Raw genomic sequence first — 15,086 nt, 5'->3', positions numbered from 1 at the left:
CACCCAAGACACTCCACTGGACTGGGACTTTATGGAGGACTCCTGAACTCTGAGTGCAGACACATTGCTCGGTGTCTGCCTTTTCAGACTGTGGTGCCACTGGGTCTGTGGGGCCTTGTGTTGAACGTAACCCTGTTTTACCAACCACCCCATCTTTCCCCCTGTTGTTTTTCTCCATTCAGCCCTCTGTAAATAAATATTTCCCTTTCCAGTATTCATGGTATTCTTCCGGTGTGTGTGTGTTTGTAACACCGACAGACCCCAGTCGTCGGCGGGCAGGATCAAACTTTGGACCTCTGGAGCTTAGTGCACGAGCCTCTACTGCATGAGGTAAAAGCCATGTGGCAGAATGCATGGGGCTTGGGTATAATGCTGTTTTCCCTCAAACGCCTTAAAACCCCTGTTCTTCACATTCCTTTTTTGGCTGTCTGTGACTGAGGACCAGCTCAACCAATGCGACTGGGTCCTCAGATCAGGCATGTCTTCATTTCAGGAATACTAGTCTCAGGAGCCAGTGTTTGTTAACGTCATTCTCCTTTGCTCTAGTCAGAAGCTTCAGGATGCCCATTATCCCAGTCACTCGTAGCTCTAGATGAGCCAGAACAAAAACACCAGATTCAAACATCCCCAGACACAGAGTGGAAACACCAAAAGTCCCATCTGGGGTGCCATCTGTAGCCTGACCCAAAATTGGGTGTATATAATTGGGTGTATACAAAGTTGGGTGTATACAATTGTAACTTGAGGATTAACTGGGTGTTGTCCCAAGATTAGGCCCAGTTAGATTATTGTAAAATTAATATGCAATTTGGGAACCCCGATATGCACAGGTGCAACACTTACATTATAAAAAGCAACAAAGAGTCCTATGGCACCTTATAGACTAACAGATGTATTGGAGCATAAACTTTCGTGGGTGAATACCCACTTCGTCAGACGCATCATGCATCTGACGAAGTGGGTATTCACCCATGAAAGTTTATGCTCCAATACATCTCTTAGTCTATAAGGTGCCACAGGACTCTTTGTTGCTTTTTACAGATCCAGACTAACATGGCTACCCCTCTGATACTTACATTATAGGAACTTTTTATAAAGATAAATGTTTTATTAATAATTTAGCAAAGTTATACACACACTTAAACTTAACAAAGCGGATAGAGATAATACAGAAAGTACATCTGGATGGCCATACTTACACCCTGGAATGTTAACCATTATCTTTTTAATCACTGTCACCGTCCTCATCTTCCCCGGTGGCCATTATTCTGGCCCCTCCCAAGGTCTACATCTCTCTCCTTGCTACCCCTGGGATGCTACTTTTTATAGCAGGTTATGCTGATGTTACCATGTCCAATGTATATTCAATAGAGGTCCTTATTTGTATTTCCTCCCCATAAGGTGTCATTTTTCTATAGGTTAGTATATGTATGATGTTACCCTATTAGCATACACGTCAATTTGTGGACATGGCACCTTTGCGGTCGGACATTCTGTCCGGAACCTTCCAGATGCTGGTGTCAGCTATGTTCTGTGCGTGGCTGATGTTGGTATTCTGGACAAAATTCCCCCTCTTGCATGCTACTTTCCGTTCCCTATAACTCATGAGTTACTTAAATTTATCTATTCCAAAGGCTATAGGCCTCAAACCTCACACTATCTGCTAAAGCCAAATCTTACAGGATAAAAGCCTGTAGGTTCCTTGCATTGCTACTAAATATAATAAAGCAGAATAACAAAGCAATGAATATAATACAGGTAAGATGGCCCACTGGGCTACAAAGTGGAACCATGTGTTTAATCTGGAGCTGGGTTTTTTTACTTAAGAATGAGACCGAACCAGAAACACCAACCCAAGTAACTCTGAATTGTGAATTCAACGCCCCCCATCACAGAGCCTCGGTGGATTACAGCTGAGGATGCCAAATTCAGGACAAACTGCTGAGAAATAGGGCAGACTCACCCCAAACTGGTGATTATTCTAACATTAGATTATACCAAGCCAGTAACAAAAGTAAACATCTGTCTCACCATACTGGTTAACAAGAAGCCAAAAATGCAGTCTCCTTAGGTATTCCAGCTCTTGACTCACCAGCCAGACACTGGACTCTATGATGAGTGGTTACTGAAAACAAATTTAATCAAATATATAGTCCTAATCCATAGATGTTGACTTTTATTTTTTTCTATGGGTGTTCAACCCCCACTCCATCGTGAGCCCCGCCCCCACTCTGCCCCTTCCTCCTGTTGCCCCCAACCCACTGCTCTCCGCCCTCCCCGGAGCGCATCTGCCAAACAGCTGATCAGTGGCACCACTGAGCAGCCAGGGCTGGTGGGTGCTGAGCACCCACAATTTTTTTTTCCATGGGTGCTTGAGCCCTGGACCGCCCACAGAGTCGGTGCCTATGCTCTAATCCCAAGAGATCAGCCATTTAGCCAGGTCAATATATAACTCAGATCTTACCCGGTAATCACACTGATGCCAATCCTTTAGTAACTAAAAACTAAAGGTTTAATAAAAAAAGAAAAGAAGAGAGTTAGTAGTGGTTAATAGATCATATCCATACAAATAATTGCAAAGTCCTTATATTAGGTTTGTAGCAGGCTTGTAAAGCCCCTCTGGTAACTTCCAAAAGATTGGAAGGTCCTGAGTCCATAGTTCAAAATGCTCCTTTTTGCTGTACATCCATAGAATCAGGACAGGAAAAGAGGCAAAATGGAGATATCTCAGGGGTCTTTTGTATCTTCTGCCATGTATCTGGAAATTTACTGTCTCAAACAAAGCTCACGGCCTTTGTTTGTGGAAAGTTACTGGCCCAAGATGGAGTCCAAGGTCACACGAGCATATCACATGTCCTTACATGGCTTGAAGACTCACAAGGGATGGCCATTGGCCCCTTGGAGTTTGAGGTATCCACAGAGCTATCTGGGTGGAATGAGTTTCTTCTATGGCCCACTGTGAGAGCTAAGTGTTCTTGATGGGCCCTCACTACATAGCTGTCTGGCCTTTATGTAAATTTTACCAGGTGGGTGTTACCCGGGAATACAACACATGTGTATAATGCCAGTATATAGCCAATGTTCATAACTTCAAATACAAAGATGATACATGCATATAAACAGGGTATTCATACTTAGCCAATCATAACTTTTCCATTGACCAGGGGCGGCTCCAGGCACCAGCGCACCAAGCACGTGCCTGGGGCGGCAAGCCGCGGGGGGCGGCAGTCAGGCTGCCTTTGGCGGCATGCCTGCGGGAGGTCCGCCGGTCCCGCGGCTTCGGCGGCAATTCGGCGGCGGGCACGCCGAAGGCGCGGGACCGACGGACCTCCCGCAGGCATGCCGCCGAATCCGTGTTACCAGCGGACCGCCCGCAGGCGCGCCGCCGAAATCCACCTGACTGCCGTGCTTGGGGCGTCAAAATACATAGAGCCGCCCCTGCCATTGACACCTTATATGACATACCCTGTACAAGATTTGTTGCAACTGTATAACAGTGGCAATATCAATAATATAAATGGTCATATTCAATCATACAGCATCACCCCCCTTATATAGCTGTCCCCGTCCTTTTGGTTCTAGGGAAGATTTTCTATTTTACTGCTCTACCTCAGAAAGGCAAGAGCTTCATGAGAATGGTTAGTCTAGTAAGATTTACACCATCCCCTGAGACCAATGGATCTTGGGCTATTTCAGCCATTTCTATGCCCAAATGTTTGCACTCACAAAAGCTAATCTCAACCTAGTACAGATCTGTCCAGCATTACCTCCTTCACCTATCTCCATGCATGATGCAGACCAAATGTTCTGGGTCAGCAGTTAATCAGCATTCCAATAACTCAGCCATTCTTACCGCTCTCTGTGTTATAGGAAATGAGTGTGTAAAGGCTTTAAGCAAGACAGCTTAATTCTAAAATGAAATCCATTATAATTACATCCATTTCATGATACACAAAAGAAAATCATCATCTTCAGTAAACAAAATGCAGTATTGTTCTGTTTAGAAATGTCCCAAGGAGGATTTAGTTCACATATTTGGAGCAGAGCTGTGCAACTGCATTAGGAAGCCATGTTAGACGGCTATTTTGTCATCACTGTTGCCTTCCTGTTTCTTTCCACTGCCAGGTAATAGACACGGTTGGCTTCTGGGTAAGTGACTTTGCAGAGTGGCAGCTTGTAGATGGCAGGGTTGTCTGTAGTTAGTAGCAGGAAGAGAAATGCGGAGAAGCAGAAAGGCCAGGTGCAGGCTGGTAATCCAAACTGAAAGAAAAAGGATCTTGATCATTCCACTCAAATTTTGACCGTTCTAGTTTCTTAATTCTTCTACCTTAGATAGATGCAAAGCAAAGAACCATGGAGCTTCAAAACAAGCCCGTTGTTAAATAGGTAGGGAGGGAGAGGTGTGTGTGTGGGTGTGGGTGTGGACGCGCGTGCACACAGACTGTAGCATACAGGCTGTATGATGGGCTACAGAGCCTTAGGCTGCTGTTGACCAAATGGCTGCTCAGTGTTCAATGTGAAATGAGTTGGCTGTCTCACCCAGTTCCTAATAGACTCGTGTTCCTACGTTGTATGAAACTGGATGTATGGCTTATTACAATAATCTAACTCACTAACCCCCCATTTTGTCCTATGACTTCAGGAGTGATAACAGGCCACTTCACCTTGAATGGACCCTTAGAATATGCGATAACTACTTATGCTAAACTATTTGAACTTGTATTTAGCGGTGACACTCTGAGCCCTGGTCTACACTCAGGGCCGGCTCCAGGCACCAGCTAAGGAAGCCAATACAAAGGAGCAGCACTCCATCCGCTATTGGGGCGGCACGGCTGGGTCTTCGGCGGTGGGTCCCTCAGTCCCTCTCTTCCTCTTTGAGCTGCAGCCGAAGTGCCGCCGATCGGCGCTTTTTTTTTTTTTTTTTTTTGCCGCTTGGGGCAGCAGAAAACCTGGAGCCGGCCCTGTCTACACTACAAAATTACTTCGGTATACCTATGTTGCTCCGGGGTGTGAATAATCCAAGCCCCTGAACGACACTGTTATACCAACCTATGGGCCAGTGTAGACAGTGCTATGTCGGCGGAAGAACACCCTCTCTTGACATAGCCACTATCTTCCGTGGAGGAGGATTAACTAAGCCAGTGGGAGAAGCTCTCTCCCGTTGGCTTAGAGGGCCTTCATTAAAGTGTTGTAGCTGTGCCGATGCAGTGTTTAAGTGTAGACCTGCCCTGAGTACCTTTCCCAGACCTGAAGAAGAGCTCTGTGTAGCTCAAAAGCTTGTCTCTCACCAACAGAAGTTATTTCAATAAAAGATATTACCTCACCCACCTTGCCTCTCTATTGTCCTATCTCATACTTGCTGGCAGCCTCAGAACAGTCCTGGGAACTGAAAATTAGAAAATAACACTAAAAAAAATACCTACCACAGAGAGGGAATTAGCAAGTGCGGCTCCCAGATAGGCACCAAAGAAGGCTGTGAAAAGGACAAAGGAAACTTCAGGTTAAAACGTGTTTGCTCGCAGCATTAGACAGTTAGCAAAAATTACACCACAATCCCACATCCCCTGATTGCACCTCCTTATAGATACACAGACACACATCTTTGTTTTTTCGATGGATCAGTGCCGGGCACAAATGTTTGGTTTTCATAGATTTTAAGGGTTTGTCTATAGGTACAAGGCTGCAGAAACCCAGCTGTACCGATACAGTGGCGCCGCTGCAGTGCGTCTGGTGAGGATGCTCTATGCCGATGGGAAAGAGCTCTCCCGTTGGCTTAAAAATACCCACCTGCGGAAGTGGCAGAAGCTATATCGGCAGGAGAAACTCTCCTGGCAACATAGTGCTGTGCCCACGAGTGCTTATGTCGCTGTCACTTATGTGTCTCAGGGGGTTGAATATTCGCACCCCTGAGTGACATAAGTTTTGCCCACATAGGCTGTAGTGTAGACATAGCCTAAGGCCAGAAGGGACCATTATGTTCATCTAGTCTGACCTCCTACATAACAGGCCATAGAGTGTCACCCAGTGATTCCTGCATCGTGCCCGTAACTTCTATTCATTGCTGATGGAGGACACATTCCTGTGCATACCTTGCGTCCTGCCATGTTGTGTGTGAGCATGAAAGGGAGTTTACAGAATGAAAAACTGGTTTAAAACTGCTCTGTGTATGAATTTCTCCCAAATGGGTTGGGGAGGTAGGCCCATAGATCTGCCCCTTCTCTCTATACCCCCTATAGATAATGCTGATTGAAAATTTCCTGTTGAAAGTGTTTTCCAAAAGAAATTTGGGTTTTTGACTCAATTGATTTTTTTGTGAAGAGCACCTGCTCTGTATGGGAAACTTCGACACTTCGTCGAAAAATGGAATGCCTAAAATCAGAAAAGTTTACAGTTTTCACTGAAAATGGAAATGTTTTCATTCAAAATGGCGCTGCTGTGCCTAATGGAAGCCATAGTGTGTGTGCCTTTTGCACCCATTCTCCTCTCTCAGTGACTATGTCTTCCATGAAGTGTCATGACCCCTATGATGCACCTTCTCCCCTCACCAACATGGGAGAAAGTGGTGCCTCATGGGACATGTAGTCCAGGACATGTAGTCCTCTCCATAGAGGAGAATGAGAGCATGAGGCAACTAAACTACAATTCCCATGGGGCATGGTGGTGCCATTTTGAATTAAAATATTTCAGTTTTCGGCCAATATATATATATATATTTGATATTTCACTGAAAAGTCAACATTTTCTGAGGAAAACCCCCTATTTTCTGACCAGCACTACCCATGGAGCATGCTGGGCATGGCTGTGGGAACAGGCTGCTGTGCAAACGCACCCTGTGCAGTGGGCGGCTTGGGATGAGATTGAACTTCCCTGAGGCATGGTCTCTCCCTGAGGTCTCTTTTCAGCATGTGGATCTTCCCTCCCCCTGAAAAACATGGGCTGGTGCCCAAATGGCATATTTTAGCCCTAGCTAATCAATCAGGACTGTCAGTATAAAATCGGGACACCTGGTCACCCTAGTCACACATTTAGCATCTTTCACAAGCACTAGGTGCATTTAAAATGAAGGATGGTAGCAGGCATACCGCAGGCAACTGCTAGCAAGTGGGTCTGCCATGTGGGAGCGTAGAACATGCCTCCTATTGCAATGCAGGAGAGGACGCTGTTGTAGCCCCAAAAGCCAGAGTAGATCTCAGCAAAGGGCGCTGCAGCAGTCAAGCCTGTAAAGGAAGGAAGACACATCAAGGGAAACTCGCGTTAAAAAAAAATATCACTCATTATTAACCGAACTGGTTTCTTTCTCTTTGTTACTAGTGCTGACATTCAAAGCATTCAAACTTCTAATGGCCTGCCATCCTTTCTGCTGCATGTTTACTCTTTGTACTACACATTGCATAGGTAATTAAAATAGATTGATGATCAGTTTCACTTTCTGCTTCTTAAATATGAGCATAGGAGCTAAGGACAATCATGAATTCCATCTCCGACATCACCAGCTTAAAATCCAAAGGTGTCGTTCTTTGACCAGCCTTCTCTAACACCAACATAGAGCAGTGTGGACATTTACAAAACCAAACTGCACTTCACACACAATTCTCCCCCCCCCCCAGGAGAGAGGGAGGCGGGGAGAGCTGAATCATATCACTTAATGCACTACTGGAAGGTGTGCAGATACTACAGCGGTGAGCAGGGCCGGCTCCAGACACCAGCTTGGCAAGCAGGTGCTTGGGGCGGCCACTCCCCTGGAGCTGGCCCTGGCGGTGAGGGTGGCATAAGAACCTACACAGAATACAATAGAATAGAATGTTGCAATATATGGGTTGCAAACTCTGCAGGAGGATTTTTAAAACCAACTGTTAATTGTTTTATTACCATTGGGTAGGGGAAAGGGAGAGTTGTGGCTGATGTTTGTAATTTTCACCTTCGTTCCAAGGAAGCATTTCTGCTGATCACAGGTTTTCTGATCATCAAAGACCCGAGCATCCCCATGCCTCTTGCACGTGGGGACCCTTTCACAGTGCGCAACAACAATGGCTTTATCGAACCTACAAATTGATGAGCAATGTTACCTAATCTTCCATGCTGGTAGATGGCACTTTTTACATTAGCTATCTACCATGTATGCCTATATATATGCCTATCTTTTATACAGAACTCTAGTAACAGGTTGGTGATTTGCCCCAGGGCAAAGTGAGTGTAAAAGGCTGTGAGCAGAGGGAGATATTTGATCTGGGAAGCTCAGGAGTCATCATCTATGTAAATTATAAGGTAAGGGTGAGCCAAGCCCTAAGTCAGATCATGTAGTCAGTGGGCTTCCATGCTGGTATAAGTGTGTGCACTAGCAAATGTTTTTGCAACATTGGGGCCTGACTTTTAGATATGCCACAATGACAAGAGGTAACAAACAATAAGGATGGGATGGGAGGAAAAACAAGGGTTAGAGCATGAAGATCACAGTTACTCAGTTCAGGTGTGTGCATCTCTTGATGGTTCAATTAACCATTTATTAAACTAATGGTCACTGGTGTTGATGTAACACACATGCTTTATACTGCTGCATTTGGCTTTGGCACAAAGAAAGGGAGAGAAGCAATGGGGAGGGAACACGGCTCTTAGCTGGATACTGTATCTGCACTTGTGCAGAGAGCAGGGCAGGGCAACTCATGGGGTCTGAGGGTCTGAGTCGAATGTCTACACTGCAATTAAGCAGCCCCTTAGTCCGAGCCCAAGTCAGCTGACACGGGCCCGCTGTTTTTAATCGCAGTGTGGACATACCCCAAGAGGAGCAGTCTGTAATTGACCCAAGGGCTGGAATGCTGCTAGCTGTGGAGATCCCCAGACTTTGTTTGCTGGCAGGGTTCTGAAGTGTTTGAAAGAACCGAGCTGGTGCGTTTTTTCTCAAGCTCCGAAGAGGCCAGGCGACACACCCGACAGTACCATGGCCACACGATTAAGACTGAGAAGTCAGCTCAGCGAGAAGATCAGAGGGGAACGTGTTTTGATGTGTGTGTGCTGAAGTATAAAAGTATAACTGTTGTGTTGAAACCTTATAGGTGTAACAGCGTGAGTACGGCTCCTGAAGCTGCCATGCACACCCTAGCTGAGGAGGCTAGCATTAATGTCCAGGCATCAGCATGGGAGTAATGGGGTCAGAGTTCTGCGACAGGGTGTGGGCTAGGGTTGCCAACTTCCTGACCAAACACCCTTGCCCCGCCCCTTCTCCAAGACCCCGCCCTGCTCACTCCATCTTCCCTTCTCCCTCTGTCGCTCATGCTCCTCCACCCTCACTTGCTCATTTTCACCGGGCAGGGGAGCGTCCCTTTTCGACCGGGTGTTCTGTTGAAAATTGGACGCCTGGCAACCCTAGTTCGGGCACTAGCACTAGAGGGTGGGGTTAGGGTTGGGGATGGGCGAGGGAGTCATTGTTAGGGCTGGCGTGTCAGTACTGGGATTAGGGTGAAGATGTCAGCACTAGGATTGGGCATTATAGGCACACAGAGCCCTCTAGCAGCTAGGATGTGCATTGCACACACCCACCCTCATACCCACACCCCTCTAGTGGCTGGGATGATTATTACAAACACACAGAATTCTCTACCCCTCTAGCGTGTTTGTGCATGTGAGCACGGACACACTCAGCCCCCCTCCCAGTGACTGCTCCTCATCAGTTACCAGCCCTACCACTGCTGCTCGCTAACAGAGGTCTCTCTTTAATTCAAGTGACAGAGGTCTCTGCTGTGGTGCTGAAGGTCCCCAGGTTCTGCTCCCTGCTGATGACCCTGGGTGTGTGTATGTAAATCAGGGCATATAAGGGTGTGTGTGTGTGTGTGTGTGTGTCTCGGACTCACATTGGAATACACAGAATGCACACCGGAATGCACAGCCAGTGGCACTGAAGGACCCACTGTGGGGTGGGATTTGGAAAGGACATAGAAGGTATGGATAACCGTACTCAGAGAGTAGTTATTAATGGTTCCCAATCCTGGTGGAAAGGTATAACAAGTGGGGTTCCGCAGGGGTCTGTTTTGGGACTGGCTCTGTTCAATATCTTCATCAATGACTTAGATATTGGCATAGAAAGTATGCTTATTAAGTTTGCAGATGATACCAAACTGGGAGGGATTGAAACTGCTTTGGAGGATAGGGTCCTAATTTAAAATGATCTGGACAAATTGGAGAAATGGTCTGAGGTAAACAGGATGAAGTTTAATAAAGACAAATGCAAAGTGCTCCACTTAGGAAGGAACAATCAGTTTCACACATACAGAATGGGAAGAGACTGTCTAGGAAGGAGTATGGCAGAAAGGGATCTACGGGTTATAGTGGACCACAAGCTAAATATGAGTCAACAGTGTGATGCTGTTGCAAAAAAAGCAAACATGATTCTGGGATGTATTAACAGGTGTGTTGTGAGCAAGACACGAGAAGTCATTCTTCCGCTCTACTCTGCGCTGATTAGGCCTCAACTGGAGTATTGTGTCCAGTTCTGGGCATCGCATTCCAAAAAAGATGTGGAGAAATTGGAGAGGGTCCAGAGAAGAGCAACAAGAATGATAAAAGGTCTAGAGAATATGACTTATGAAGGAAGGCTGAAAGAATTAGGTTTGTTTAATTTGGAAAAGAGAAGACTGAGGCCTGGTCTACACTACGAGTTTAGGTCGACTTTAGCAGCGTTAAATCGAATTAAGCCTGGACACGTTCACACGATGAAGCCCTTTCTTTCGACTTAAAGGGCCCTTTAAATTGGTTTCTTTACTCCACCTCCGACGAGGGGATTAGCGATAAAATCAGCCTTAGCGGGTCGGAATTGGGGTAGTGTGGACGGAATTCAACGTTATTGGCCTCCGGGAGCTATCCCACAGTGCTTCATTGTGACCGCTCTGGACAGCACTCTCAACTCAGATGCACTGACCAGGTAGACAGGAAAAGGCACGCGAACGTTTGAATTTCATTTCCTGTTTGCTCAGCATGGAGAGCACAGGTGACCACGCAGAGCTCATCAGCACAGCTAACCGTGATGGAGTCCCAGGATCTCAAAAGAGCTCCAGCATGGACAGAACGGGAGGTACAGGATCTGCTCGCCATATGGGGAGATGAATCAGTGCTAGCTGAACTCCGAAGCAGTAAACGAAATGGCAAAACATTAGAAAAGGTCTCCAAGGCCATGAAGGACAGAGGCCATAACAGGGACGCACAGCAGTGCCGCGTGAAAATTAAGGAGCTATGGCAAGCCTACCACAAAGCCAGAGAAGCAAACGGAAGGTCCGGGGCAGAGCCGCAAACATGCCGCTTCTACGCGGAGCTGCATGCCATTCTAGGGGGTGCAGCCACCACTACCCCAACCGTGTGCTATGACTCCCTCACTGGAGAAACACACAGGGAAGCGGGTTCGGGGTACGAGGAAGATGAGGATGGAGATAATGTAGATAGCTCACAGCAGCAAGGAAGCGGAGAAACCGGTTTCCCCAACAGCCAGGATATGTTTATCACCCTGGACCTGGAACCAGTAACCCCCGAACTCACCCAAGGCGTGCTCCCAGACCCTGAGGGCACACAGGGGACCTCTGGTGAGTGTACCTTTGTAAATATTACACATGGTTTAAAAGCAAGCGTGTTTAATGATTAATGATTAATTTGCCCTGGCAATCGCGGCCAGTACAGCTACTGGAAAAGTCTGTTAACGTGTATGGGGATGGAGCGGAAATCCTCCAGGGACATCTCCAGAAAACTCTCCTTCATGTACTCCCAAAGCCTTTGCAAAAGGTTTCTGGGGAGGGCTGCCTTATCCCGTCCGCCATGGTAGGACACTTTACCACGCTAGGCCAGTAGCACGTAGTCTGGTATCATTGCATAACAAAGCATGGCAGCGTATGGTCCCGGTGTTTGCTGGCATGCAGACAACATCCATTCCTTATCGCTCTTTGTTATCCTCAGGAGAGTGATATTATTCATGGTCACCTGGTTGAAATGGGGTGATTTTATTAAGGGGACATTCAGAGGTGCCCCTTCCTGCTCTGCTGAACAGAAATATTCCCCGCTGTTAGCCACGCGGTGGGGGGGAGGGGTGAAGTGATCATCCCAGAGAATTGGGTGTGGGGGGGGAGGGGAGTTAGTTGGGTTTGTGCTGCATGTTAACCCGGAAACCGCAGCCCCTCCTTTTACATTGCAAACCCATTTTAAATGGCCAACCCAACGGGTGCTTGGTATGGGAAATGAGAGCGCTACATGTTAAGAAGGTTAAAAAAGCCAAAAGACTGTGTCTTACCATGGCTGCCTGCAAGCCGAAATCTGTTGCCTGGCACTGCGTGAGTGATCTCTCACACCAAACCGGCAGGCCCTCAATATAAGAGGAAAAATGCGACCTTGTAACAAAAGCACATGTGCTGTGTAATGTGAACAGCAAAATTTAACGTGAAAGAGTGTACCCATTGTTCTCTAAAATGTGTCTTTTTTAACCACCTCTCCCTTCTCCTCCACCAGCTGCAAATGTTTCTCCTTCACAGAGGCTAGTGAAGATTAGAAGGAGAAAACGGAGGACGCGGGATGATATGTTCACGGAGCTCCAGATGTCCTCCCACACTGACAGAGCACAGCAGAATGTGTGGAGGCAGTCAATGTCAGACTACAGAAAAGCACAATATGAACGAGAGGAGAGGTGGCGGGCTGAATCGCAGGATGAACAGAGCAAGTGGCGGGTTGAAGATGATAGGTGGTGTCAGCTTGCAGACAGAAGGCAAGAGTCGATGCTCCGGCTGCTGGAGCATCAAACTGATATGCTCCAGCGTATGGTTGAGCTGCAGGAAAGGCAGCAGGAGCAGAGACCGCCGCTACAGCCCCTGTGTAACCAACAGCCCTCCTCCCCAAGTTCCATAGCCTCCTCACCCAGACGCCCAAGAACACGGTGGGGGGGCCTCCGGCCACCCAGTCACTCCACCCCAGATGATTGCCCGAGCATCAGAAGGCTGGCCTTCAATAAGAGTTAAAGTTTTAAACTGCAGTGTGTCCTTTTCCTTCCCTCCTCCCCCACCCATCCCAGGCTACCTTGGCAATTATCCCCCTAGTTGTGTGATGAGTTAATAAAGAATGCATTAATGTGAAGTAACAATGACTTTATTGCCTCTGCAAGCGGTGCTCGAAGGGGGGAGGGGAGGGTGGGGTGGTTGGTTTACAGGGAAGTAGACTGAACCAGGGGGGGAGGGGCGGAGGGTTCATCAAGGAGAAACAAACAGAAGTTTCACACCGTAGCCTGCCCAGTCACAAAACTCGTTTTCAAAGCTTCTCTGATGCGCACCGCGCCCTGCTGTGCTCCTCTAACCGCCCTGGTGTCTGGCTGTGCATAATCAGCGGCCAGGCGATTTGCCTCAACCTCCCACCCTGCCATAAATGTCTCCCCCTTACTCTCACAGATATTGTGGAGCGCACAGCAAGCAGCAATAACAATGGGGATATTCTTTTCGCTGAGGTCTGAGCGAGTCAGTAAGCTGCGCCAGCGCGCTTTTAAACGTCCAAATGCACATTCCACCACCATTCGGCACTTGCTCAGCCTGTAGTTGAACAGGTCCTGACTCCAGTCCAGGCTGCCTGTGTACGGCTTCATGAGCCATGGCATTAAGGGGTAGGCTGGGTCCCCAAGGATCACGATAGGCATTTCAACATCCCCAACGGTTACTTTCTGGTCTGGGAAGAAAGTCCCTTTCTCCAGCTTTCGAAACAGAGCACAGTGCCTGAAGACGCGAGCATCATGTATCTTTCCCGGCCACCCCACGTTGATGTTGGTGAAACATCCCTTGTGATCCACCAGGGCTTGCAGCAGCATTGAAAAGTACCCCTTGCGGTTTATGTACTCGGTGGCTTGGTGCTCCGGTGCCAAGATAGGGATATGGGTTCCATCTATGGCCCCACCACAGTTTGGGAATCCCATTGCAGCAAAGCCATCCACTATGGCCTGCACGTTTCCCAGAGTCACTACCCTTGATATCACCAGGTCTTTCATTGCCCTGGCAACTTGGATCACAGCAGCCCCCACAGTAGATTTGCCCACTCCAAATTGATTCCCGACTGACCGGTAGCTGTCTGGCGTTGCAAGCTTCCACAGGGCTATCGCCACTTGCTTCTCAACTGTGAGGGCTGCTCTCATCCTGGTATTCTGGCGCTTCAGGGCAGGGGAAAGCAAGTCACAAAGTTCCATGAAAGTGCCCTTACGCATGCGAAATTTTCGCAGCCACTGGGAATCGTCCCACACCTGCAACGCTATGTGGTCCTACCAGTCTGTGCTTGTTTCCCGGGCCCCGAATCGGCGTTCCACGGCATGAACCTGCCCCAGTAATACCATGATTTCCACATTGCTGGGGCCTGTGCCTTGTGAGAGGTCTATGTCCATGTCAATTTCCTCATCACTCTCGTCGCCGCGCTGCAATCGCCTCCTCGGCTGGTCCTGGTTTTGCTTTGGCATGTCCTGGCTCTGCATATACTCCAGGACAATGCGCGTGGTGTTCATAGTGCTCATAATTGCCGCGGTGATCTGAGCGGGCTCCATGATCCCAGTGCTAGCTATGGCGTCTGGTCTGAAAAAAGGCGCGAAACTAGTATCTGACGGACCAGGGGAAGGAGGGAGGGAGGGAGGGGCGAGTGACGACATGGCGTACAGGTACAGGGAATTAAAATCAAGAAAGGTGGCTGTGCATCAGGGAGAAACACAAACAACTGTCACACAGAATGGGCCCCCCCAAAGATTGAACTCAAAAGCCTGGGTTTAGCAGGCCGTTGATTTCACGGAGGGAGGGGGAAGCAAATGAATACAGAACAAATCTATTTTTTACATCTTAAGCTGGCAGATGACGGTGCAGCATGACTAATAGCCCTCGGCATCTTCTGGGTGCTTGGCAGAAAATACTGGACGCTTGGCAGTTAGTGTACTAAGATTGATAGCCATCATCGTCAAGACAGTTCAATAGGACTGAGCATGTCTGCCCAGGTGCCTCTGATCGAACCGCAATATGACGACGACGGATATCAATCTTAATACACCATCTACTGCCAAAAGGCAAGGGGCTGCTGCTGTGTAGCAATGCAGCCCCACGTCTGCCAGC

General features: G+C 47.8%; 1 protein-coding gene across 1 annotated transcript in view; it reads right to left on the bottom strand.

Moving 5' to 3' along the window:
- Nucleotides 1–3,535: 3,535 nt before the first annotated feature.
- The window catches only part of SLC14A2 (solute carrier family 14 member 2), a 41,897-nt gene continuing 30,346 nt past the window's right edge, over nucleotides 3,536–15,086 (bottom strand). Inside the window, exons 14-16 of the mRNA XM_029910909.1 lie at nucleotides 7,083–7,217; nucleotides 5,424–5,473; nucleotides 3,536–4,260 (exon numbers count right to left, since the gene is read on the bottom strand). Coding sequence (XP_029766769.1) covers nucleotides 4,081–4,260; nucleotides 5,424–5,473; nucleotides 7,083–7,217 — 365 coding nt within the window. The 3' untranslated portion in view covers nucleotides 3,536–4,080. The remainder of the gene's footprint in view (nucleotides 4,261–5,423; nucleotides 5,474–7,082; nucleotides 7,218–15,086) is intronic.

Source organism: Terrapene carolina, unplaced genomic scaffold (assembly GCF_002925995.2).
Source record: "Terrapene carolina triunguis isolate 2854851 unplaced genomic scaffold, T_m_triunguis-2.0 Scaffold69, whole genome shotgun sequence".
Taxonomy (NCBI): Eukaryota; Metazoa; Chordata; order Testudines; family Emydidae; genus Terrapene; species Terrapene triunguis.
The sequence above is the reverse complement of the archived record's forward strand: the minus strand, read 5'-3'. Positions and strand labels throughout refer to the sequence as shown.